Raw genomic sequence first — 24697 nt, 5'->3', positions numbered from 1 at the left:
CAAGGTGATCAACCACACATCAGGTCCCTTCCTGGGTCCTGAACTGACAAGCTTCAGGTTACCACTGCCGGCCTGTAACCTACAGCAGCCAAATGACCTATATAAAGCATTACAGAAAATAAAGTAAGTGAGAAATTGCACGATTTGCGTGTTCCAACTACATCACAGTGTACATTGTTTATATAACTATATACAGGGTTTAACTGGGGGGGGAGTGTACATGTGCCTAATTATAAGCAGCTGTGAAAGATTAAGTTCTACATTTCTCCATTTTCCCTTGATTTCAGAGAATTTACGAGGTGCAAAGCAATTTTATTTTTAGTCACATAATACACACAATACTGTAGACAGATGTAGACTGTACTCATGTCTGAACAACATTAAAACGATTATTTCATGGTCAAGGGGGCATGGTGGCGCAGTGGGTTGGACTGGGTCCTGCTCTCCGATGGGTCTGGGGTTCGAGTCCCGCTTGGGGTGCCTTGCGGTGGACTGGCGTCCCGTCCTGGGTGTGTCCCCTCCCCTTCTGGCCTTACGCCCTGTGTTGCCGGGTAGGCTCCGGTTCCCTGCGACCCCGTATAGGACGAGCAGTTCAGAAAGTGTGTGTGTGTGTGTGTGTGTGTGTGTGTGTGTGTGTGTGTATTTCATTGTCTTACCACTTCTGGTTCTTTCTAGGAAAGAATAGTGCATCAGAATAAAATTTCTGAGTGAACTACTCACATGTCACATAGGACTTCTTATACACCCATTATTAAGCCCATTACTAACTACAAATAAAGCAAACAGTGAACTGGATTACACACTTTTTCTAGCATTTTGATTAATATTTCACATTCTTAAGTGTTTTCGTTTGATTACAGTTATTAATATCAGTTGCTTAAGAAGACATATGTCCTCTAAACTTGATTTATAATTTGAAAATAAATTGCCTGTGCTGCCAAAGCTATAATTTAAGAGCCGTCAAAGTTAGAGAAAAACTTTTCTTTCAACACATTTGAGGTCCGCTGCAAATTATGTGTATGAAAAGCAATCATGTCAGTCACCATCCTATCACTTGTAAATACATGGACGTTATTCTCGTATCTTCAAAAATAGTTTAAAAAACACCAAAGATCTTTTTTTTTTTTTCCTCCTAACAAAGTGATCCCATTTAACCTCAGCAATCTAAACTCCCTTTCTCACTCATGCAAGTTTCTCTTTTTCCACAACATAATCTTGTCAGAGATGAAAGAAAAACAGCAGAGTATATTTTTACAGCCAAGGAGACCATTGGGTCAAATCTGTTTGTTCCTCTCTGGACTTTGATGCTCCATGTAAGAGTGAATTGATGAACTCTGTTTATATTCTATGGAAACGTAGGAAAAAGACATTTTAAAGGATTCCACTGGATATTCTTTATGCCTGCAGGTATTTTTTTCCACCAGCTACACATTTACAAGTGTCTTCCGTTCACAGAAATTCTCATCATTGAAGCAAAACTCCCTGCATCTTATACTCAAAGTGTTTAAAACCAAACTAGTTATTCCGCTTAAATTTGTGACAGCCTGGTTTACCAACCACTGCGATTCAATGTTTCTGCTGCTTCATCGGATTGATTACGTTGGAGCAAGCAGCTCAATAAACAAATAAGTTACTTTTGTAGGGTTTGCCTGTATCACAGAGTGTTAGCAGCGTGTTCCTGGAATGGTGTTATATCAGGTTAAACCGCATGTGTTCTAACTTTCCCGAAGTGTAACCTTTCAAACACTTCTTTGCTCAAGATATTAACAATTACTTATTAATCTGAAACCATTTTGCCCAAAGAGACCTCCTATATTAATCAACTTTATGTTTCTAAAGCAGCTGAGGGTAAATACTTTGCTCAAGGGTCCAAAAGCAGGACGTGGGATTTAAACCCAGGACATTCAGGCTGGAAGATGACATTTTTTCACCAGTGTAAGTATTGTTAATATCCCGACTTGTATGTTTTTCTTATTTTTTTTTTGTATTTGTATGATTATACACGGACAGTGGCAAAGACAAAAAGAAACAAACTGCCAATAAGGGATAATGACAGAGAAACGGAGAAACCAGCATGAGAGGAAGCACAATAAAATCGCTTGATGAAAAGGAAAATTGTCATTTCTAGTATTTTGTGTTAAATTATCTCACGAACACATTATCATGCAGTCAACATAACGTCTTTCATTATATCTTGGCATTACGAAAATATGTTGCCCATTTAGCATATAAAACATTAAATATTTACCGTAGGATTTTTCATTAAGAATAAAAAGGGACAAAACACAGGGAAAAAAAAAGCAGTTACAACGAGTAGAACCGCAGTGAATTATGCTGCCAGTGAAGTATTGGGGCTTAGTAATGACGAGAGACACTGATTTTTGCGGCTCACGGGTCTTCCCGTACCTCTAACATGAGCGATCCTTCCCCTGGGGAGGGGGACGACGGGGCGGAACCGGGACACCCCCTTGGCCTGCACTAGACCTTGCTGCACAGTGCCGTTTCGGCCCCATTTATCACTACCACATCTCATTTTCAAGGAAAGCACACACAACACGTGTGTCCATTTCACTACAGACTTCTATAAATACTCCTCTTTCCAGGAAGAACCCTTCAAGTGCGCCCCAAACCCGCACTACGGTAAAGGACACTATAAGGTAGATAGACTGAAGGCTCTGAGTCAAAGGTAAATTATCTGTGCGTTGCACTGCCTACATCAGCAACAGACAAAATTCATACAAAGGCAATTTTCCGTTTCCTCACAACTGCGTCAAAAACGAGCAAATGTGTGAACTGAGGAATGGTGGAATAAAAAAAATAAAAAAAATGTTCCCGTGTTTTGGAAACTGGAGGAAAGTGCGGCTCATTGCTCAGCCATGTTGAGCAGCATGAATTAGATGGGCGGCAGAGGATAATGTTGCTTTAAATAGAACAGAGGGCTAAAGTACACTGTAATCTATTTATCTGTGTCACGAGCACTGCTAGCCTGAGTGTGTGTCTGTGTGTGTGTGTGTGTGTGTGTGTGTGTGCGCACGCACCACCAGGCAGCCAAACAACACCAACCAACGAAGCTGACTGTGCAGTCCACTCTCACATTCGTACGCTGTTTTTACCACCCCAAAGGACGCACTGCGGTACAGCAACGCCCAGTTTCGGTGCAAACAAGCCGACTGTTTGCACTACATTTCCATCGTGTCCTCCGTGTTGTAACATGGAATGAAACACGGGTCCTGCGTGAGCGCTGGATCTCCAATAAATCCGGAGCTAGAGGGACAAGGAGTTGCTCGATTCAAGGGTAACCGAAGTCGAAACATTACATGCCTCCTTGGGAAGGTTTCCATGTTTTGTAAACTGAAGACCTCAGACTAAAGAAGAAGTGCACGCCAACAGTTCTCAACATTTCTCTGAAAAACCAACACTCCTGGAGAGCTACCTGCGGATTTATAACCTTCAGTCTTTCACAACGGTTTCTTCTTAGAAGAGAACAGTGAAGAGGACCACCCTGGAGTGTAGCCTGCAGTGTAGAGACCATTTATCTCCAGTTACCATGCTCCACCTCAGACAATGATCCCAACATGACATGTGGTGCTCCAACAGGCTCCATGAAAAGTTGACACCTTTCTCCGAGGCGACTTACGATGGTATGTTTTCACGCTAACCTTCACAGAATGATTCAACCATTTATGCAGCGGGTTCATTTTTCCTGGAGCTTCATCAAGGGTACTGCAACAAGAGCGCAGATTCAAACCGAGGACATTTCCATTGAAAGGCGACAGCTCTAACGCTACGGAATGGGCTCACAACACGCCGAGCGCGAGCATCCTCTTGCAATCATTCAGTTACTAAAATGAACCGAGGAAACAAAATGAAGCACTGCGGCGCGGGCTTCTTCTTCGTAGCGCACTTTGAAAAAGGATGAATGAAAAAAGCGCCGCTCCATCAGGGTGTGTGGAAAAAAAACCCTCCTGAGTGGTCACTTCACTGCCTCGCTACCTTTGCGCCGTTTAAGTGGAAGCACACTGTTTGCATCATTAGGCTGATGAAACGACCTTTGTCTAAGATCCATTCGCTTCAGACACAGGACAACAGAACACACTTTTTTAGGCAGATAAATCATGTGAAAGTCTTTTAAATGTATTGATAATATAAAAAAAATTAAACCAGCCTATTTACATATTATTGTTGTTCATGCACTCCTGTTTGTGGTTTTCATGGACCGGATATCAAGGCGCAGCCGATGTCAAGAGGGTGGTGGCTCTGCTATTTGTGGATGATGTCCTTTCGGCAGGGGTGCGGTGACGCAGCAGGTTTGGCCGGGTCCTGCTCTCTGGAGGCTCTAGGGTTCGAGTTCCGGTTGGGGTGTCTTGTGACGGACTGGCGTTCCGTCCTGGGTGTGTCCCCTCCCCCCTCCAGCCTAATGCCATGCGTTGCCGGGTAGGCTCCAGCTCACCGCGACCCTGCTTCGGACAAGCAGCTTCAGAGTGTGTGTGTGTGTCCGTCCTTTCGGCACCATCACATGGATGCCTCCAGCACGCACCGTAACGGTCTGCAGCCGAGTGTGAAGCGGTTGGTATGAGGATCAGCACCTCCAAGTCTGAGTCCATGGTTCTCCCACGGAAAAGGATGGAATGCCCCCTTTAGGTAAGGGGAGAGAGTTTGCCCTAGGTGGAGGAGTTTAAGTATCTTGGGGTCTTCTTCACGAGTGAGGGGAGAAGGGAGCGTGAGATCGGCTGCAGTCTGGGAGCAGCAGCAGTAAGGCGGTCGCTATACCGGCCTGTAGTGGTGAAGAGGGAGCTGAGCCATAAGGCAAAGTTCTCTATTTACCGGTCAGTCTATGTCCCTACCCTCACCTATGATCATGAATTCTGGGTAATGACAAAAAGAATAAGATCGCAGATACAAGTGGCTGAAATGAGTTTTCTCCGCAGGGTGGTGAAACTCGCTCTCCGTGACAGAGTGAGGCGTTTGGGCATCTGGCAAGGATGCCCCCAGGGTGCCTCCCTTTGGAGGTATTCCAAGCATGGCCAATTGGGACGAGACCCCGAGGTCGACCCAGAAGCCACTGAAGAGATTATATCTCCCAGTCGGCCTGGGAGTGGCTGGGGAACCCCGAGGTTGAGCTGGAGGAAGTTGCAGGGGACAGGGACGTCTGGGCCACTCTGCTCTACCTATTGCCACTGCGACCCTTGTAGGACAAGCGGGCAAGAAATGGATGGATGGATATTGTTCATGCATTCATCATCAATAAACAACTGTCCAGTCCTGGGTCACGGTGGTTCAGTGCCTATCCCAGAATCACAGGGTGTGAGGTACACCCCGCATGGAACACCAGCCCGTTGTAGGGTGCAACATTCTCCTTGTTCCCCACTGCCTGTCACGCCTTTCCATCCATCTCTGACCTAGAAAAACGGTCCCATTGCTCTGGTTGAAGTTAAGGGTGCTTGACTGGAGGGGGGCTGGCAGTGATTCAGGTCCTTCCAAATATAGCTCCCAAATGCAGTTTTTTGGAAAAACCATGAGTAGGTCAGGGAAGGAAGTGGAGCATCTCCGTGGAGAGAGCGAGCGCTCGCTCCCTCTGATCCCAGAGCCTCGGTGTAGAGATCTGGCACCGGGCAGATGCTGCGGAGTCCAGCTGTGCGTCAGGAAGTTGCTTGCACATGGGAGAAGGACATCCACAAGTCTGTGCCCCATCCCCAACTGGCCTGCATGCTGGGGCCCAGCCCACCTCACCGACAGCCTCCTGTAGCAGTGAGCTGACCTGAATCGGGCTCCCACAGCGTACAGCTCCCCCAACTGTTAAGGGGCCAATAGACTACAGTTATGCAATGATGCTGCAAATCAATTCATGAAGTGACATAAAAGTATGGGGCTCTGGTCTCAGCCCAAAGACACCACATTCACAAACTGCGAGCACTGAAAATAATAAGAGGAAAGGCTTAATGAGACCGACCTGAGAGGGATTTATGAGTGGGCTACAGCAGGTGTAATCCATAACAAGTATATATATTAGCCGTATCTCCAGCTTTCACATTAAAGAGAACAAAAGAGAAAAAAACAAAGATGCAAAGTGGTTTCCACATTCAACTGTAGAAAGAGTACACATTCTCTATGCTCTATCTTTTGGTAGAGTAACGCTTCAACATCTCGTAAATTAGAGAACTAGTTAAACAGGTACTTTAGAATGGCTCTTCTGAACAGCTATCAATAACTATTTGTCCACTGCAGGGGTCTCGGTGGTCTAGAGCCCATTCCAGCAGTATGGGGTGTGAGGCAAGGTACACCCTGGATGGGACATCACACACATGTCCATTCACACATGCACACACTACAGGCAATTTAAAGCCTCCAGTTCTCTGAAACAAGGATCTTAGGATTGTGTGAGTAAACTGCAGTGCAGAAACACATTTCCTCCAAAAGAGCCATAGGGTTACGTTCTGCCGAGGCAGTTCCCTGTCGCTACACTTTTGAAGCATTCTCCTACAACATTTTAAATGATGCTCGACTTTTACAATGTTCTTACCTCTGTCTTACATTTGTTTACTTAGCAGACACTTTTCTCCAAAGCGACTTCCAACGAACTCCATGTAGTGGTATCAGCCCACACACTTTATTCACCAAGGTGACTTACGCTGCTAGATACACTACTTACACTGGGTCACTCATCCATACATCAGTGGAACACACTCTCTCTGTGTGTCACTCACACACTATGGGGGAACCTGAAGAGCACGTCTTTGGACTGTGGGAGGAAACCAGAGCACCTGGAGGAAACCCACGCAGACACGGGGAGAACATGCAAACTCCATACAGACTGAGCAGGGACTGAACCCATGTCCTGAACCCAGGTGCTGAAACAGCAGCGCTACGTGCTGTGCTGCCATGCTGTCTTCTCACTTGTCACCTGGGTGTGTTATCAGTGATCTCGTCTGCGTTGCTGCAGGTAAATAAACAGCTACTCACTTGACGCTGGTTGGGAAAAGTCTGCCCGTTGTTTGGCCATGTTCCCAAGTGTTTTCGCATCTACCATTAAGCTGACAGCTGAACCTAACACACACTTCGGCGCCTTCTGCACATCTGTACGCGCTGCATTTTTGTTTGCGTTTCAGCAAGAAGTGCCCAGTAGCCTTCCAGGGAAGGAGAAAATCTGTCTTGTAGTCGGAGCGATGTGGAAGACACTGCGGGGCCAAGCTAAACGTATGTGCAAATGCAGTATTTGGCTCAACGGCACTGACAGACTGAAACTGTGATGTTTTATGTGAGAAATTACATGTGATATCACAACTAATAAATGTGCTAAAGTAGAAGTGCTTGGCTTTTTTTTTTTTTTTTTTTAAATGTCAAAGATGTTTTTCAAGAAGCAGCTCTATGAGTGCATGCTGTTTTATGACATGGAGAGCGGGTGGATCTCCGTCCAGGGGACCGGGGACCAGCCACAACTTGACGCCGGCTTTGTGAAACCACATGCACAGTAAAGCGCAGCGCGGAGCGGAGGGCTGGGAGCAGGGCCGGGAGCAGGGCCACGCTGCCAACAACTCCCGTGCGATATTAAGTCAAGCTTGTGTGGAAACCTGGACAAACAAAGAGGTACATTTATTCCAAAGACTTAGCGATACCGTGTACCGACCGTGCGTTAAACACCCACTACGCTGAAATAACCCGCATACACCACTGTACTACAAAATAACAAATTAGTGCTAAAAAGAATAAAGTTGTTCCAAAGTATTATTATTATTTGCTTTGCTAATGCTTTTGCCTAAGGCAACTTAGCACGTTAGGTTTGTACACAAAGCTGCTTAAAATTATTTACCCATTTTATACAGCTGGCAATTTCTGCTGTAGGAATTCTGGGGAGGCACTTTGACCAAAGTTACTATAGGCGGAGTTTTGGATTCAAACTTGGCACCTTCTGAATGCGAGACGATCAGATCTCAATAGCAAACTACCTGTAGCCCCAGGGGGAAAGGCGAGAACATCCATCCATGGCCCTGGCTGCTTCCCAGGATTCCCCGCATTTTGTCTCTGTACTGCTGAGGCTTACCCACGGGGCAGCGGCGGAAAAAGCCCTGCGTGTTACACGCTTGTCATAATGGAAAACGGAGGGAGACGAGCGAGAACCTAAAATCACAGCTCAGCAAATGCGTCTCAGTCACTGTACGTGAAAAGCGGCCAAGTGAAACACAGAGCGCTGGTCGAGGGGCCGGACACGATGCGTCACGGCTCTCCAGGTCACATCGCGTTGCCTGCTTCCGCGATAAGTCCGCATGGACGTTACAAGCGCTTACAGCCATGCAATGGATGGAAGGCTCTCCATTCTGAGCTCAAACAGCCTTTGTCAGCAAGACAAAAAGAGGCAGATGTTACACAAAAAATGCATTACAATTTACCTGTCAAAGGGATTAGATCAAAGCATTCTGTGCTGCAGGATGTAAAGTCACAGTGCAGGTCGGGGCCTGATTATACAGCCATTCTGTCCCTGCACTTATTTCACTGTTCCAAAAGTGTACCGCAATAAAAGGTATTTAAATATAACTTACTATGTCTGCTATTATCGTGCAAATGTAGACTTCAAACACCGCCTCGACACACTTCCTACGTTCACCAACGTTTGCCTATTTGAATGAGCATTTTCAACGCAATAACGTTTTTTTTTTTTAATGAAAATTCGGTGGGAACACCGGTTACTCAGACAAGAAGGCACTGCATTCAGGAAACATAAGAGATGATGTCTGAAAGAAACAAACAGGAGAAAAATCATAATCCATTCAGACAAGAAGGGAGCAAAAGGGAGAGAGAGCAAGAGCAACAAAAATCACTGTGTGAAGGATGCTGGCATCTGAAAGCAAAAAGAGTTATGCAACAGCCACAGTAACCCAGTGACCCACAATCGGCCTCGCCGTTCTAGGTCGCAGACACACAGCCGTCAAAACAGACTGTAGTAGCGCGGGCTAGCGCTAGCGCTAACTGCAACAGACGGCGGCGAAGGCGTGGAGGCGCTGCTCTCCCTGGGCACATCTGTTGCTCTGGGCTGCTGGGCTGGAGACCGGGATGGGAGGATGACGGTGGCGGGGGGCGTGGGACGATACTGGTTAGGTTGAGGTAAAGCTCAAGGAGATGGATACTGAGCGTGAAGTGCGTGACTCCAGACAACATGACGGCAAAGACAAAGTTTAACTTAGCATTTGGAGTGAAACAAACAAAAATATTGGTTGGGTCGCAATTCCAGAGGTCCATTGCTGCGACACCAGCAGGTAGCATGGCGTTTACATCTCACTCTCTTACTCACTGTTGATACCTACCTTTTTGCCCAATGCAGCGCCATGGGGGTCCAGAGCCTATCCCACGGGTGTAGAGCGTGAGGCGAGGTACACACTAGACTGGGCACCACTTTGTCACAAGGGGACCACACACAAATACACCCAAATTCAAACACGCACGCATTGGCTGAAGCTGCTTGGGGTCGCGGGGATCCGGAGCCTAACCCGGCAACACAGAGCGCACGGCCGGAGGGGGAGGGGACACATCCAGGACGGGACGCCAGTCCGTCGCAAGGCACCCCAAGCGGGACTCGAACCCCAGACCCACCGGAGAACAGCACGCAGCCAAACCCGCTGCACCACCGCGCCCCCTCCAAATTCACACACCAATGGCAATTCACCAGAAACACATGACTTCGGACCGCGGGAAGAAATCGGCATATATAGAGGAAACCCACGCAAATGTGGCAAGAAAATGTAAATTTCACACGGACTAGACGGGGACCAACCCGTGCCCTGTGAGGCACCAGTGCTACACACTGTCACCCCTGCGCACCTTGCAACAGAAAAATCTGGGTTCAAATGTCACCTCCTGCTGGAATACACTTCAACAAGGAACTGCTCCAGTAAAAACTCCCCAGCTGTGTCAATGGGTAAATAACTGTAAAAAAAGTTTAGCGTACAAAGCTAGCATTTTAAGTCGCTTTCGACACTTTTGAGAAATAGGAATAAAAACAATAAAGAGAAACACTTCAGTGTGAAACTGTAACAGCGCAGTACATTCTTGTTCAGTGCATGCCTCTTTATGTGCCCCGCAGCTCTCCGAAACACCACTGTATTGCATCGCCCGATAAAACCTGTACGTCGCTCAACGAAATGCAGTAACAACAATAACACAAGAACAGAGTGAGAACTATCTAAGATTAGCCAGCCTACTTCTTGGAAAAGAAAAAGTTTCTCTAAAACAAGACATCAGTGCAGAGACCCTGCAACCAACGGCCGCAGTAAGAGAGCCTCCTTCCATAGGGGCGCTGCACTCTTTCCACTCACATGTCCTTGAAGGCTCTTGGCCCGAGCCATACGCTGTAACACTATGCCATAAAGACGCCTGCAGAGCCAAACGCTGGAATAATAAAATATTTAGGACAGCTTGTGATCGCTACACCATCTGTCTGGGAGGCTGCACTTTAGTTTTAAGGTCTAGATGTGATTCTAAACACTGAGATTCGGTGTTAAATGTCCTGAAAAAGTACAACGATCCAATGTGGGATTTTCTTTTCCAGTCAACATTATTCTTAGTTAGCTTTATTCTTCGTAGGGCACAAGTCAAAGGTCTTAAAGCCTCAGTGTAGAAGTGACAATGAGATTACCAACCAACCAACCAATCAATCAATCAATCAATGGTCACTGCATCCAATGAGTTCCTTCAGACAATCAGGTTACAACATATGATCACCTAAAACTCTGATTACTAAGCTTTGGATTCCATGAAGAAAGAGGCAAATATCCATATCCCTGTACTGGATAATCTCTGTGTGTGTGTGTTGAACCAAAATTCAAGCAACATGCATTTTTTGGCGGCAGGGACCGTAAGCTGCAGTTGATCACACTGTTTCTACTGAGAGGTCTTTCCTACTTTGAAGTCTCACTTTCACATTGCATTTTCCTGTTTTACTTTCAGCGGTAAAACTGTTTGAGCTGCAAGTGAAAACGGTGGCAAAGGGATGGAGAGGAGCCGGGAGAACACGTGCCCTCGACTGTCCTTGCAGCGAATATCTCCGCTGAAAACACAACGGCCCACCAGCAGCCAAGGTACAGTTCAGAGAGGGGCAACTTGTGCTCACTTAATCCTCGTGAGAAATGTGGTGTTTTGGTATACAGCACTTGAAAGGGGTCAAATACATAGTTTTACGTAACCGAAAATGTACTTACGACAGGGCTCGCCGTAATGTGAAAACGCGGAAAGAATAAATTCGGTAAAACATGCACTACTGATATTGACCTCCCCTCCCATTAATGTTCAGAATGTAACATCAGGTCAATATCAGTAGTGCATAACACTGTAGTTGAAAAGTGAACAGCCTTTAATAATAATAATAAAAAAAAAAATGCATCAATAGAAGCCTCGCACAAGACACGTTCTCAGCTGTTGATGGCTGAGGCTCTGGAGCTAAACCATGACATCGGCTGTTATTCTGACATTGATTCAAGTTTTGTTCACAGCTCAAAGGCATCCAAACAAGACATACTGCTTACTCGGTTCTGTCGCAGTTTCACAGTTTCGGAAATTAACGCTAAACAGATAAAGTAACATTATCTTACCAGACTGATTTAGTGCATGCCAATATACATTGAACGTGTTTGGCTGCAGTACGTAACTGTTAACAGTTCTCAAAGTTGGTCATGGGCACAGAAAATTGAGATATACTTGAAAGAATAGTACACTAGAAATAATAATCAGATTTATTTGGCCAAGTATGCACACACATACAAGGAATTTTGCTTCGGTTCCCAGTGGGTGAAAGTGTAAAAGTATCACTGAGTGTCTTTTAAAATATTCCGATTATTTTAAATTAAGGGGGTGCGGTGGCGCAGTGGGTTGGACCGCAGTCCTGCTCTCCGGTGGGTCTGGGGTTCAAGTCCCGCTTGGGGTGCCTTGCGACGGACTGGCGTCCCGTCCTGGGTGTGTCCCCTTCCCCCTCCGGCCTTACACCCTGTGTTGCCGGGTAGGCTCCGGTTCCCCGTGACCCCGTATGGGACAAGCGGTTCTGAAAGTAAGTGTGTGTGTGTGTGTGTATTTTAAATTATATTGTAGTGGTTTAGAGGGGGTGCGGTGGTGCAGTGGGTTGGACCGCAGTCCTGCTCTCCGGTGGGTCTGGGGTTCAAGTCCCGCTTGGGGTGCCTTGCGACGGACTGGCGTCCCGTCCTGGGTGTGTCCCCTCCCCCTCCGGCCTTACGCCCTGTGTTACCGGTTGGGCTCCGGTTCCCCGTGACCCCGTATGGGACAAGCGGTTCTGACGTGTGTGTGTGTGTGTGTGTGTGTGTGTGTGTGTGTGTGTGTAGTGGTTTAAGGCAAAAATCGGTCACTTTCCCAAAGCCCCTGTCCTGGTCAGGGTGGTCTGGAGCCTATCCTGGAATGACTGAGCACAAGATGGGGGGCAACGCCCTGGATGGGACACCAGTCCATCACAGGGTTTCCACACATGCACACACTACAGGCAATTTTGGGTAGCCTATTCACTTGAACTGCACATCTTTGGACAATGGGAAGAAACCAGAGTACCCAGAGAAACCCCAAGCGGACACATGAGGAGAACATGCAAACTCCACACAGAGTGAACTGGGTTCAAACCTAGACAAGAACAGCCCAAGCACTGTGAAGTGGCAGTGCTATCCGCTTTGCCACTGTGTCGTCCTTAAGGCAAAAAACAATGTAGCAACTGTGGTTTCAGAGAATTTCTTTATTTTGTACTACAGGATGTTATGGTAATACAAATTTAGAAGAATGTATGTCATGGTAATATGAATTAAAAGTAGAGATACAAGTAGAGATTTGCTATTTAAGAAGGTTTCAGCACCAAATCTGACGTGCTTTTTTAAAGAAACCATTACGTTTAAAACACACAGGCATAATACAAGTTATGCAAATGTAGAGAGCATGTTTTTTTGCACTCTGCAGGGACTTTGTAACACAGTAAAGAGAAAAATATACAGTAATACCTTCATAACACTTACTACACACATTATCCTGTGGCATCTGATTATAGAACGTTAATCACTGTCATTTTTGGTTATGAAACATCTGTAAAGCAAAGAGTTTCTTTTATTTCAGCATAACTGTTGCACTGGAGAAACTTTTTGAAATGCATACGAATATCATCAAGGGTTTTTATCGCTTTTATGCTCAGCTCAACGAGACATATGGGACTCCGGTTTAAATGTCCTTAAATGGTCAAGCGCGGTACGGGTAAACACTGTGGATGTCGTTCTGGCAGAGCTGGGCCAACCCCAGCGTGCGGACGCATGTGACTTCGCAAAAGCTGCCAAATCCACCCCCGGCAGCCCCCTGCTCTCTCCGGGCCCCCCCCCAGCCGCGCACCGAGCTCAGAGCGGCGGGAGGGTCCCCGGAGGCCCGTGCACGAGGACAAAAACAATGTCCATTTGTTAGCGCTCACACAATGGAGAAGGACTTGACGCATGTGACTGGAGCGCGTCCAATCAGATAGAGGCGTCACGGGCCCCCGCACAGTGTCGACCGCGGGGCCGCGGCACGGCATATATATCGCCGTGTCTTTCTTCCTCTTCCATTAGCGGCATTTACCGTGAACTCCAGCGATCGTCAAATAAACGTCAACGTGCGGACGCCTTATGTTTCAACTGACTCATTAGAAGCAACGAGATTTGAAAACAGGCAACAGGGCCAAAGCGACCTCAAATATAAAATACGCTTCGGCCTCACCGCGGCAGTTAACAAGTCAACATGTGGCACGGCGCTAGGTACCCGGGCCCATTCCTCCCGCCCGCCGGGAGTGCCGTGAGAGAGGCCTCGGCAGATCGGTCCACTCCGCATCAAAGAGACTTGGCCCGGAAGCAGGCGGACGTAGGATGTAGGATGACTAAAAGAGGCTTTGCGTGCGTTCCCATAGAGCGGACAGCCTGAGCCTCGGTGCCTACAGGCCACGACAAAGCCAGTCGGCCGGCCGGCCGGCCTCCCCGGTCCGCAACCCGAGACCCGGACACCTCGGTGGGCCTGGCGGTCAAACGTCCGGGGCACGGCGCTACTCACCGGCAGCTGCTTGCGCTTCCGACCCGGCCGGCCCACTTTGCGGGCGGGAATACTGTTGGCCAGCTTGTCCTCCCTCGAGCGCTCCTGGTCCGACCGGTCTTCGCTCTGCAAAGGAACGGCAGCAGACGACACGTACTCGTATGTACACGTACGCTGTTTTTCACTCTTAAAAAATAAGAACGCCAGCACATACCGTACCTCTCCATACAGCTTGTCCTCAGTTGCCCCCAAAGTGACCCCCAACCCTCCACCCCTACGAACAGAGTGCATCTGGTTCAGGATATAAATATGAAAATAACAATCGCTGCAGCAGTGAAAATGTGATGGAATTCCGCAGCGGGACAAAAACGGAAGGGGACAAGCAGAGGCCTCTGCATGCACTCGTGGGATAGCCATTTCGTTTCCAAGGCAAGGACTCTGCGCACATTCTATACGTTTATCCTTTCGGTGAAGCGTGCAGCCAGCTGAATGGGAAGGCTGCCAGAGGGGGTAAGGAATGCGAACACGAGAAGAGATGGGTTTTACTGTTGTAATGGAAACATCGGCATATATGTGTACCGTGCCGCTAGAAATCCTTATGGAAACCTGCGGTGGGTCATTAATATGAGAGTAATGCGCTTGTCCAAATGTACACTGGCTGCCCCGCTGTCTGCTAAAGCGATTAAATCTCATTAGGGCCGACTAAGGGACGACCTTTGTGAAACGCTGTCTGGGGGCCTCCGGGGACCACAAACCCTAGAGCAAAAACACATCTGCATATTTTCTTAAACCAATTATTTATACAGTTGCGGCAGTTTTAATGTATTTAGACACGAAAGACAAATCATAGCGGAAAAGAATGCAAAGAAAAGCTGGGCCTTGTTAAACAAGTAGTTGGCTGGGGGCAGCAGGTGGTATAGCGGATAGAGCTAACGGCTCGCAAGCGAAAGACCTGGGTTCGACTCCTAGCCGCTGTTGCTGTAGCCCTGATCGAGGCACTTAACCTGAACTGATCATCCAGCTGCGTACATGTGTAAATTATTGTAAGTAAAGCACCAAATAAAGGACTGTTTCTAACCAAGCACATTAAAATGCCTTCTACAAACTTTGGTGAAAGAGGTTGAGTTTTTTTTTCAAAAATCAGTTTCACGAGCGTCGCAATAAACAACAACATGCATGCCCCCCTTGCCCCCCGTAGGTTTTCTTTTTAAAGAAATTATGCTTTCAGGTTCCTTTTGTATAAAAAGAATGATTTCCTCTTGTGTGATGCTGACAGGAGAGAGAGAAAAATAAAAAGTGAGTGACACCACCCCCCCTCTTGGATGAAATGAAGTAAAAGTTCAAGTTGAGCGCAGGCTATACATACAGACTCCTGATGAGACATGACAAAGGCAATTTACCAGGCTTCTTCTCGTTCTTTCATTAACAAAACCACGTCTTCCCCTTTTTAAAGCCCGTTTCCCAGACCACAAAGGACCCCTGTGGTGGATGGTGGGGGGGAGGAAGGGGGTCATATAAATGTGGTGTAAGCAGCCATCGGTGCCGTCTGGACCGGAGCAACCTCACTGCGACGGCACGGGCGAGAACGCAGCAAAGACGCCGATCGTCGCAGCGCCCTTCACCTGGAAGACCGGTCCGCCGAAGGCAACCCGGATGGCAGAGCTTGTAAGAACCTCTGAGCCTCTCCGCTCTTCGGGGACGCCGCTACCGGCCGGAGGACACCTGCCTCTTCCTGGAGGATAACGCGCGCTCCAATCCGCCCGATGGCAGCTTTCCTCTGAGAAATAACTCGCCTGTTTACCCGAGACTATTTACATGGGTCAATCAGCGTAAATTCAATGTACATTTCTTTAGTACTAATTTCATATATTTGACAGAAATGCCGTTCCAGGCACATTAATGCTCGGCCGTTTTGTTTTTTATTCTCAGCTGAGAAACAAGGGAAAGTGCTGCACGTTGTACGACTTGCTCGGTTCACGCGCACGTGCTGAACTTTCCTGGGATGGCTGGCGCTTTCCACCCATGAGACTGATGATACACCAAATATACCGTATCTTCAACTGCTTCATTGCTAATTTTGTTTCCTTAAGCTTTTCCACAGTTTACTTAATCAACATATTTATTTAACCAGTTTACAGAGCTATGGTACTATCAACAACAAATTTGTGAACGGTAAGTAAAGAAATATAGAGAAGCTGTAACTTAAACAGAGACTAAGGTGTTGAAATAACACATAATGTCAAAATACACTCTCACTACTAATTAAAATAAATGAGAAAAAGTTAAAATACATCACACCTTTCTGCACATAACAGCACTATGCAGACCCTTTTCAGTCTTTTACAGTTTGTACCACAGAGGTGTAGTGGCCAGCTGACCTGAAACATGTCTTTGGACTGTGGGTGGAAACCAGAGCACCTGAAGAAACCCTACACGCACGCAGGGAGAACATGCAAACCCAACAGGCTGAGCGGGAATCAAACCTACATCCAATTGCACAACTCGGGCACCGTGACGCTCTGGCACTACACCTCCGAGCCACCCATAATGATGTACGGGACTGTGCAAGTTAAATACACTTAATACGTATATGACGTGTAACTGCCCAAGACACCTTATTTCCCTAATATCCAGAGAGATGTGAATCATGAGATTGAACACCAGAGGAAAAACATTTACTGACACATTTCATAAATTAAATTACAAAAAGATTAATATATATATATAGAGAGAGAGAGAGACTTAGGAGTATTACCTGATTCAACCGACACACGAAGGGGCTGGAAACGGATAGGAAATTCATAACTGATCAGGCTCCTGCCTGCAAAGCAAACACACGTTTCTCGTCTCCACCTGGACTTACTGTATGGCTTCCAGCATCACACCCACACTCCCTGTGCTCTGCAGAAAGGGCAGAGATGCTGCCATTGAGCTAAACACCACACACAGCCTCCGACCTGAAGAACCCATGTGCCACTGGTAGGGGTCCAGGGAGGTCACAGATTCTAAATGGCTTCTGTTCCTGTAGCACCACGTTAACTGTTTGAGGAAATCATAATGAATGTGGTGGTAAAATGGCAGTTTAGTTCCTTTGTTGTTTCCATATACTGCGCCAGTTAGAAAATCTTTCTAAGTACTACAATACATTCATAATCAGATTATTCTTACATATGAATTATTTATCACAGCTTTATACACTTTTACAGCCGGATATACCTACACCACGGAGTTTAGTCTGAAAACAGTGACAAGCACAGCTCCTCAATCACCAGGTTTCCAGGTGGTTAGAGCTGTCATAGCGCAGGAATGCACAGGAATGATCCAGGTTCAAAGCCCACCTCCCAGCGTAGCACCGTTTTCACCTCAAACTGCTCCGGTAAAAAAAAAGCAAACAGCATGAATGTGCAAATAATAGTAAGTAGCTAACTGTGCAAACCTCACACTGCAAACCACTTTGAAGAAAGCATCAGACAAATTAATGAATAATAATTTCAACGTGATTTCCTATCCATGAAAACAACAAACCTATCTTTTCTGATTCTTGCTAAAATAAAGCACAGTTTTGCCCCGATGTTATCGGATCCCGTAATTTACACCAAAATAGGCCGAGGGCTCGGATGGGGGCATCGCAGCTGCGGCCGAGCACCTCCTGGACTTCCGACCGCAGGCCCGGTGGGTATGTAAGCGCTGGGACCAGGGAACAAGGGACAGAGGGACAGGGAAGATGTACAGAGGGGGGTTTCTCTTGAACAGCGAGCGGAGGACAAATGGGCTGCATCGGATTAACAATCAGGCGCCGAGCGCGCGCACACACGCACACACACACACACGCACGCACACACACACACACACGCGTGCACTCACGCGCATGCCTGTCTGCTCGGGAAACTCTTGCCAGGAGGGGAAAGAAAAAAACATTCAATTGCTACGAAAGCGGTCCTCAGAAGAACAAGGTCCTATCTTTGCCAATCTAAAATGTCTGTTCCTATCTCCCTTTCTCCATTACTGTGTTGCTTTTGAAGGCTATGAACACTGACGCCCAACACCACTTGAGCGAATAAAAAAAGGTGCTTAAAAAATGTGCAGGATCTCAAAAGCAAAAATTTCAGAAGAAAAAACATAAAACACCAGACTTCAACTTCAGCTCAATCTGCTCTGTGGCATTTTGGCGGATCGCTGCATTTCAACAAAACGTATGTAACAACAGCGCTTGGGCAAAGGCACACTGCGCCAGCCGTGAATAAACATTTCTCTACAGCCCCAACAACACATAGTCCCTAACCTCTGTAATGCTTAAAATAATTTCTCACATTTCTAGCAATATGAAATTATTTCGGGGGGGGTGCAGCAGTGCAGCGGGTTTGACCAGGTCCTGTTCTCCGGTGGGTCTGGGGTTCGAGTCCCGCTTGGGGTGCCTTGTGACGGACTGGCGTCCCATCCTGGGTGTGTCCCCTCCCCCTCCGGCCCTTTGCCCTGTGTTGCCGGGTAGGCTCCGGCTCCCTGCAACCCCCGTATGGGACAAGCGGTTTCAGATGATGTGTGTGTGTGTGTGTGTGTGTGTGTGTGTGAGAGAAAATATTTCATGCCAAAAACATGTATCAGCTCAACATATCCTACAGACAACTATGCACTCCAATATTCCACAACTGGGTTTAAGGACATAAAAATTATTCTCATGTTCCAGTACACAAAACAATTATAGCTTATATGATAGCGTTTAGACTTCTCGATGCATGCTAATCACACTGGTCTAAGAATATCAGGCCACGAGCAGCAGTAACCATACAATGTAATATAAATCATATATTCCGTTACTAAAATCGATATCCTCCAGGGTAACAACAAACAACCCTATTAGGTCAGTGCTAAATTCAATTGAAATACCAAACAGCCAGATCAGATTTTTCTCCATGGTCTACAAATTGCCACAATCTGCACTCCGCATAAGGGTAGGTGTTTCTACGAAGCCCACAAACCTTGTGTCTGCACTTTAGATTTTTATCTCTTCCACCAGCAGTGCAGTGGAAATAACAGACACGTTGGAAACGTACGGTTTCCATAATTGATGAACGGCGATTAAAGAGAGCTGATTAACATCGCAGGCACACCCGCATTTTACTGCGGTTGTATTTCTGCTAATTCTGAGCAGGAGCCTCCATCACAGCCAATTAACTTTGCAAGAGTCCTTCCAACAGGTACAGAACCACGCTCGAACTGAACAGCGCGCCGTAAACACGCTTCAGAGAGGTCATCTCGATCGCCATCAAATCCATCCTTATCCTCACCTGGTGGAAAAGTGGAAAATCATAGATATTTACTCCAAGTACAAACAGCACATGTAGAAAGAAGCCGTTATCAAATGTGAGATTTTTACAATAAAGTCTGAAACGATCCCAGGTGTATGCGTTTCAGTTTAACTGGTCGCTCTAAATTACCCTCTTCTGTGTGTGTGCGCGCGCGCGCGTCCAGCAAAGAACTGCAGTAATGTCTCAGGCGTACCCACGGCCTCTGGACTGCCTTGACCTTGACTTGGATTGACTTGGATAAGCAGTTAAGGAACATGAGTGAATGAGCCTGTCTTTCTTAAGAGGGTGACAGTTTTTATTTTGATGGGTACAAGATTCTGCTGTGGGAACACACAAATAAAAAGAGCTATCACTCTACGACTGCTGAAGCACAAATAAAATACTGAGAGCGATGGAAAAAGAAGAGTGGAACCGAAAATGTACAGTAATCATCCGGGCTGCATTAAAGGACTGAACAGGTCAGTAGAGATGCAGGAGTGTATTTCAAACCTTAAAATTACTCTGTGCATCATCTTTGTTTCAAATCCCACCAAGTAGACTCATAAGACTTGAGGTGAACAAGAGAAAACTTAATCTGATCTGTATTTTAACACAATCCTAACAATTACCCAATACCGCAGGCCAAAGAGGTAATAATAAAAAAAAAAAACTCAAACTTAAAAAAAATCCTAAAGAAGCCTTTCTTTTTGGTACAGTGTTCAAACAAATGTCCAACGCTGGAACATGGTGAAGGAAAACCCACTTCAACCATTTCCTATCTTGTGGGATCTGGCATGATAAACAATGACATCAGACATGGGGTATTTTAAGTAGGCCAGCCAAAAAGTGATGAAAAAAATCCTTTGTCTTTATTTTTTTTTTTTTTTGCACATACTGTACGATGAGAAGTGGACGTGAAAATAATTGGTACACGACTCTAATTGGTCTTCTTACCTTAAAAACTTCTTTCTCCCCAGAGTAAAAGGCATACAGTAAATTAACTTTATTTAATGGCTTATTAGTGTAAATGAAACAAAGAGACTCTGTGGGTAAGCAAGCCTGGAAATCTTCCAGGTAGCTGCAATAAAGGTAAACCAGGGATGGCCCAGCAGTGGGGAGGATGATGAAAAAGTCTCGGAGAGCTGTAAACTAACTTCCTCGTTAAAGCGGCTCCCTTCAGGAACTCCAGGAGTCTGCCAGGGCTTGCCAAACAAAATAAAAGCCACCTCATTACGCCGGGACGCACCACGGGCGAGGCGGGAAAACGGACTGCCGTGCTCGCCGAGCAGAGGTGAGCGTGGAGCCCCTGCTTTCAGACAGCGGCTAACAACGAACCGGCGCTCCGCCATCACGGTTCGGCCCGTTAAAGTTCCGGATTAGTCGACAGCCTGGAATCGGGACTCCGAAGTACGGCAGTCCTAATCCCACGCACAAATCCAATCCCGTCTCCTGCTAATATTCGCAAAATCACGGAATGTGAATGCAGTAGAATTAAGAGCGCTCATCTGCAGAAGTCTTGCTTTTCGACGCATTATTAACCGCTGCTCAAAAAATACATATGGAGGACAACACACCGCAGCCACATCACAAACAACACCGCCTTCTTTCTCTTCTCTGAGATCAGTTGTTGGCCACTATTTAAGTTCCTGGCAGTTTCATCAAGGTAACATTTCCTGGGCACAAATTATATCCAGGTGGTGCCCTACTGATTGCGAAAACATAAGATCTTTCGCACCATGACAACAGCATAAATTATGCAGGACTAAGGAAGGGACCATTTATTTTACATCTCAATAAATAAATAAGCCAAAGAGAGATGCAAATTTTGGAGACGCTGGAGGCTCCAAGCTCCCCGATAATGAATACACACGATTTTCACCCACTGATTTCTTTCGGTTTTGCTCAGCAAAACAACGTACTCTTTGCCCGCAAGGTTTTTCCACCATTCCCACGGCTCTGCTGATGTCAGTATCTGGCTTTTCCCCCTTCTGTCGGTGCTGCCCCTGAGGGTTTTGCTTGGCGTCTGTGCTGCTCGTTCAGTGGGGCTACGAGCAAGTTGCTAAGGTAGGAGATTTGTTGCTAAGGTGAAAATACTGCTTAGCAACCATCCTCGTAGCAGTGGGCTGCTGACTAACAGTTCTGGCAGAGCTCAAAAAAAGGATGGCGTCAAGGTAATTTAGGAAATGACTCAAAGCCCTTTGTTTCTACAAATCTCTCAAGCCCATTGAAGCCTAAGGACACAAAGGATATAGATACTGTATACAGGGTTCAAAGTTCAAATCAGACTATGAAAATTTTTGATTTTTGATTTTTTTTTTTAAATTCCTTGGAAACATTTAAAAACACACACATACCTATTTGTGTATTTGAGCGGCCATATATCATCTGCTGCTTATCAGGTAACAGAGCACAGGCCATGTCTAATCTGTACTGTAACCTATAATGAGATGTAAGGTTTTATGTGATTAAACGGTACTGATATGTAGCAAATCATTCAATTATTTGTGACCTAGGGTGACTTTCAGCTGTGTGCCCCAGGCAACCAGCTAAATCTATGTCAAAGGGGTTGAATGGACCACTGGGAGCATAAACACACAAGCACGCACGCATGCACGCACGCACACACATGGTTACATCCACTCCATATGCCCTTTCTGTTGAGCATGATGCAGGTCATCAACATCTGAAATCAAATCTTTACCCAGAGTTTACTCAACCAACCTACAATACAAAAGAGGATGTTTTTTTTTTCCACAGGGAGTTTTTGAGCACATTTCCTTCTTGAAATGGACCAGGTGATCAGCTGGATGATGACAGTAATTAGCCCTAACTTACAAAAAGAGAAAACAAATTAAACTTGACGATTTGAGTGACCGAGCTGTGAAAGTGTACTCATTCATATACTTTGTTTGGTACAATAAACATTACTTTCACTGTGTGTCAAGACAATGATGTGTAAATTAAAAAGGCTTTCTATTTTTGTTTAACACACACGCCTTTTTTTAACAGGGGTAACACAAAATACACTTATGAGTAAAAGAAGTATTAGAAGTAAACAGAATAAGACATTGCAATTAACAGGAGAATACATGACAGAAGTTGTATGCTGGCTGATTCAAAATTTAATTAAAATGTGCATATATATTTTTTCTACCTGAGGGTAAATATACAATAAAATCTGAATTCTCACACGCATGTCCAAAGACCACGGAAAGTCAAGTACATTGCTCAAGGGACCTATAAGCAGAGCCCGTCTTAAAACGGCACCTTTCATATTTAAAGCGTGCCCTTAAACACCACAAAGGTTGTTACCCCAAAGTGTAATTACTGTGTAAACATCTCACATTATTCTACTGTAGAAATGGGTACAATTTATTGCAAAACAGGAAGTGATTTTTAGGTACAAACAGTGTAGTATTTTACATTTACTCACTTAGCAGACGCTTTTCTCCAAAGCGACTTCCGATGAACTCTATGTAGTGTCATCAGCCCACACACCTTATTCACCACGGTGACTTACACTGCTAGATACACTACTTACACTGGGTCACTCATCCATACATCAGTGGAACACACACACTCTCTGTCACTCACACACTATGGGTGAACCTGCACGTCTTTGGACTGTGGGAGGAAACCAGAGCACCCGGAGGAAACCCATGCAGACACAGGGAGAACATGCAAACTCCACACAGACTGAGCGGGGGATCGTGCTCCACCTTGTATGCTGTGGTGCAACGTAGGTGTATGCTGACTCTTTACATCTAATTCTGGCGCTCTGCATTGTAAAATATAAAGTAGCCGAGCAAAAGAGTGAAAGCAAAGGTTTACTTATGCAGAAATGTTGCTCTTTCCAGGGGACTCCCATAACACCCCTGTTGCTCTGTTGTTAACTATGCGATCAGAGACGCCCTCTGATGCTGGAGACTCGAGGCTGTGCAGCATCACCCTAACTGCACATTGGCATTCCCTTGGAAAAATGGAGTATGTCCATCTCATGAAAGTAGAGAATGAAGCGGATTCATGAGAAAACCATTTGAAAGAGGTTAGGCTTTCACCCTACTGTACACAGCACTAATAAAACAAACCTAGTTGACCGAGATGCTGGGTTCTTTTTTTCCCCTCTTCATTTATGGCTTGTGTCAGGAACATTTTACACCATGAACCCTCCTTTTTCAAAAACATATGGTACCCCTATCTACGCCATCAATGTGTTTACTCTGGCTCTAAGCATCACTTCAATGGATTTTATTAACTGTTATTCATTAACTTAACACGTGAGCTCAACAGCAAACCCCAGCACAGGGAGAAAAAAGAAAAAAAAAAACAACCAGTTACAAAAGGCTATATTGCAGCATTAATGCCAAACGTGTCCAGTACAATTTTCATGGAAATTAAAACAAGAAAATGCAAACAATCAAAATGTGAAATAAATGTAAATCTGTCTTATTAACCTGCACCGTCTCAGACAGTATAGAACAAAGACGACAAGAGAAGAGGGGAGGGTTGAAAAATGGGGCAGGAGACATAGTTTGTTGTTGCCTTCAATATGTGTGCTCTATTTCTGTCTGTAGCAGGTTATTTCAGGCAGCTCCTGTTGCCAAGCAACGAGACTGCGATGGGCGGCAGCGGACAGCGGAGCAGAAAGTTCCCGGATGGTGCAGACACTGTTCCGACACCTCGCTACCTCTTTTTACATCCCAACTCAAAGCACAGGTTCATGCTGGACTGTTTCTTTCAAACTGTAGACAGTCAAATCAAAGAGTAAGAGTAACAACAGCATCGTAATCCAACTAATGAAAGCTGACCAATATGACTGTATGCTCCAGCTGAATTTAAACCACGCTGCCGCTTTATAATATCACACAAAATTATAACTTCTTTTACAGCAGGAAAAAGAGCTCTCTAGAAAAAAAAAAATGTTTACAAACACCCTAAAATAGGTGGGCAATTGCTAAAAAAATAAACATTGTCAGCGGCACCACGTTATGCATTTAAAGCAAAACACCTCTTACGGGCAACGTGGGCATGTGGGCTGGGAAGGGAAGGGAAGGGAAGGGAAGGGAAGGGCTTTGGACCAAAGTCCACATCTCACCTCTTATTTGGTCGTTCACCCCCTGCACTGGTTACGTAATCTCCCTAATAAGACAAATACACACAGAATGTATCCGTGCTCACTAAGTTCACTAAAATAAGGTTTTTTAAATATTTTTAGAAGTCCTTTAAATTATACCTATAAATACATAATTATACACGCTACCGCAAAAAAACTTCTCGGTTTGACAGCACTGTGGATACACAATGCATCCCACTGAACACGTACTGCTACAGAAGATCAGTGTTTTTACCTTCAGGTTTCTCTTAACAAGATCCAAATATGATATGTGTAAACT

General features: G+C 45.7%; 1 protein-coding gene across 6 annotated transcripts in view; it reads right to left on the bottom strand.

Moving 5' to 3' along the window:
* The window catches only part of dnmt3ab (DNA (cytosine-5-)-methyltransferase 3 alpha b), a 144331-nt gene that overhangs the window by 105694 nt on the left and 13940 nt on the right, over positions 1-24697 (bottom strand). For 5 of the 6 annotated variants that reach the window (XM_029250489.1, XM_029250493.1, XM_029250502.1 and 2 more), the window contains one exon: positions 14041-14145. In XM_029250489.1, the coding sequence (XP_029106322.1) occupies positions 14041-14145 (105 nt within the window). Of the gene's footprint in view, positions 1-14040; positions 14146-14238; positions 14285-24697 lie in introns of those variants that run through there. The other variant, XM_029250499.1, reaches the window with a different exon arrangement.

Source organism: Scleropages formosus, chromosome 1 (genome assembly GCF_900964775.1).
Source record: "Scleropages formosus chromosome 1, fSclFor1.1, whole genome shotgun sequence".
In the NCBI taxonomy this organism is placed as follows: Eukaryota; Metazoa; Chordata; class Actinopteri; order Osteoglossiformes; family Osteoglossidae; genus Scleropages; species Scleropages formosus.
Note: the sequence above shows the minus strand (reverse complement) of the source record. Positions and strands in the feature narration are given on the sequence as shown.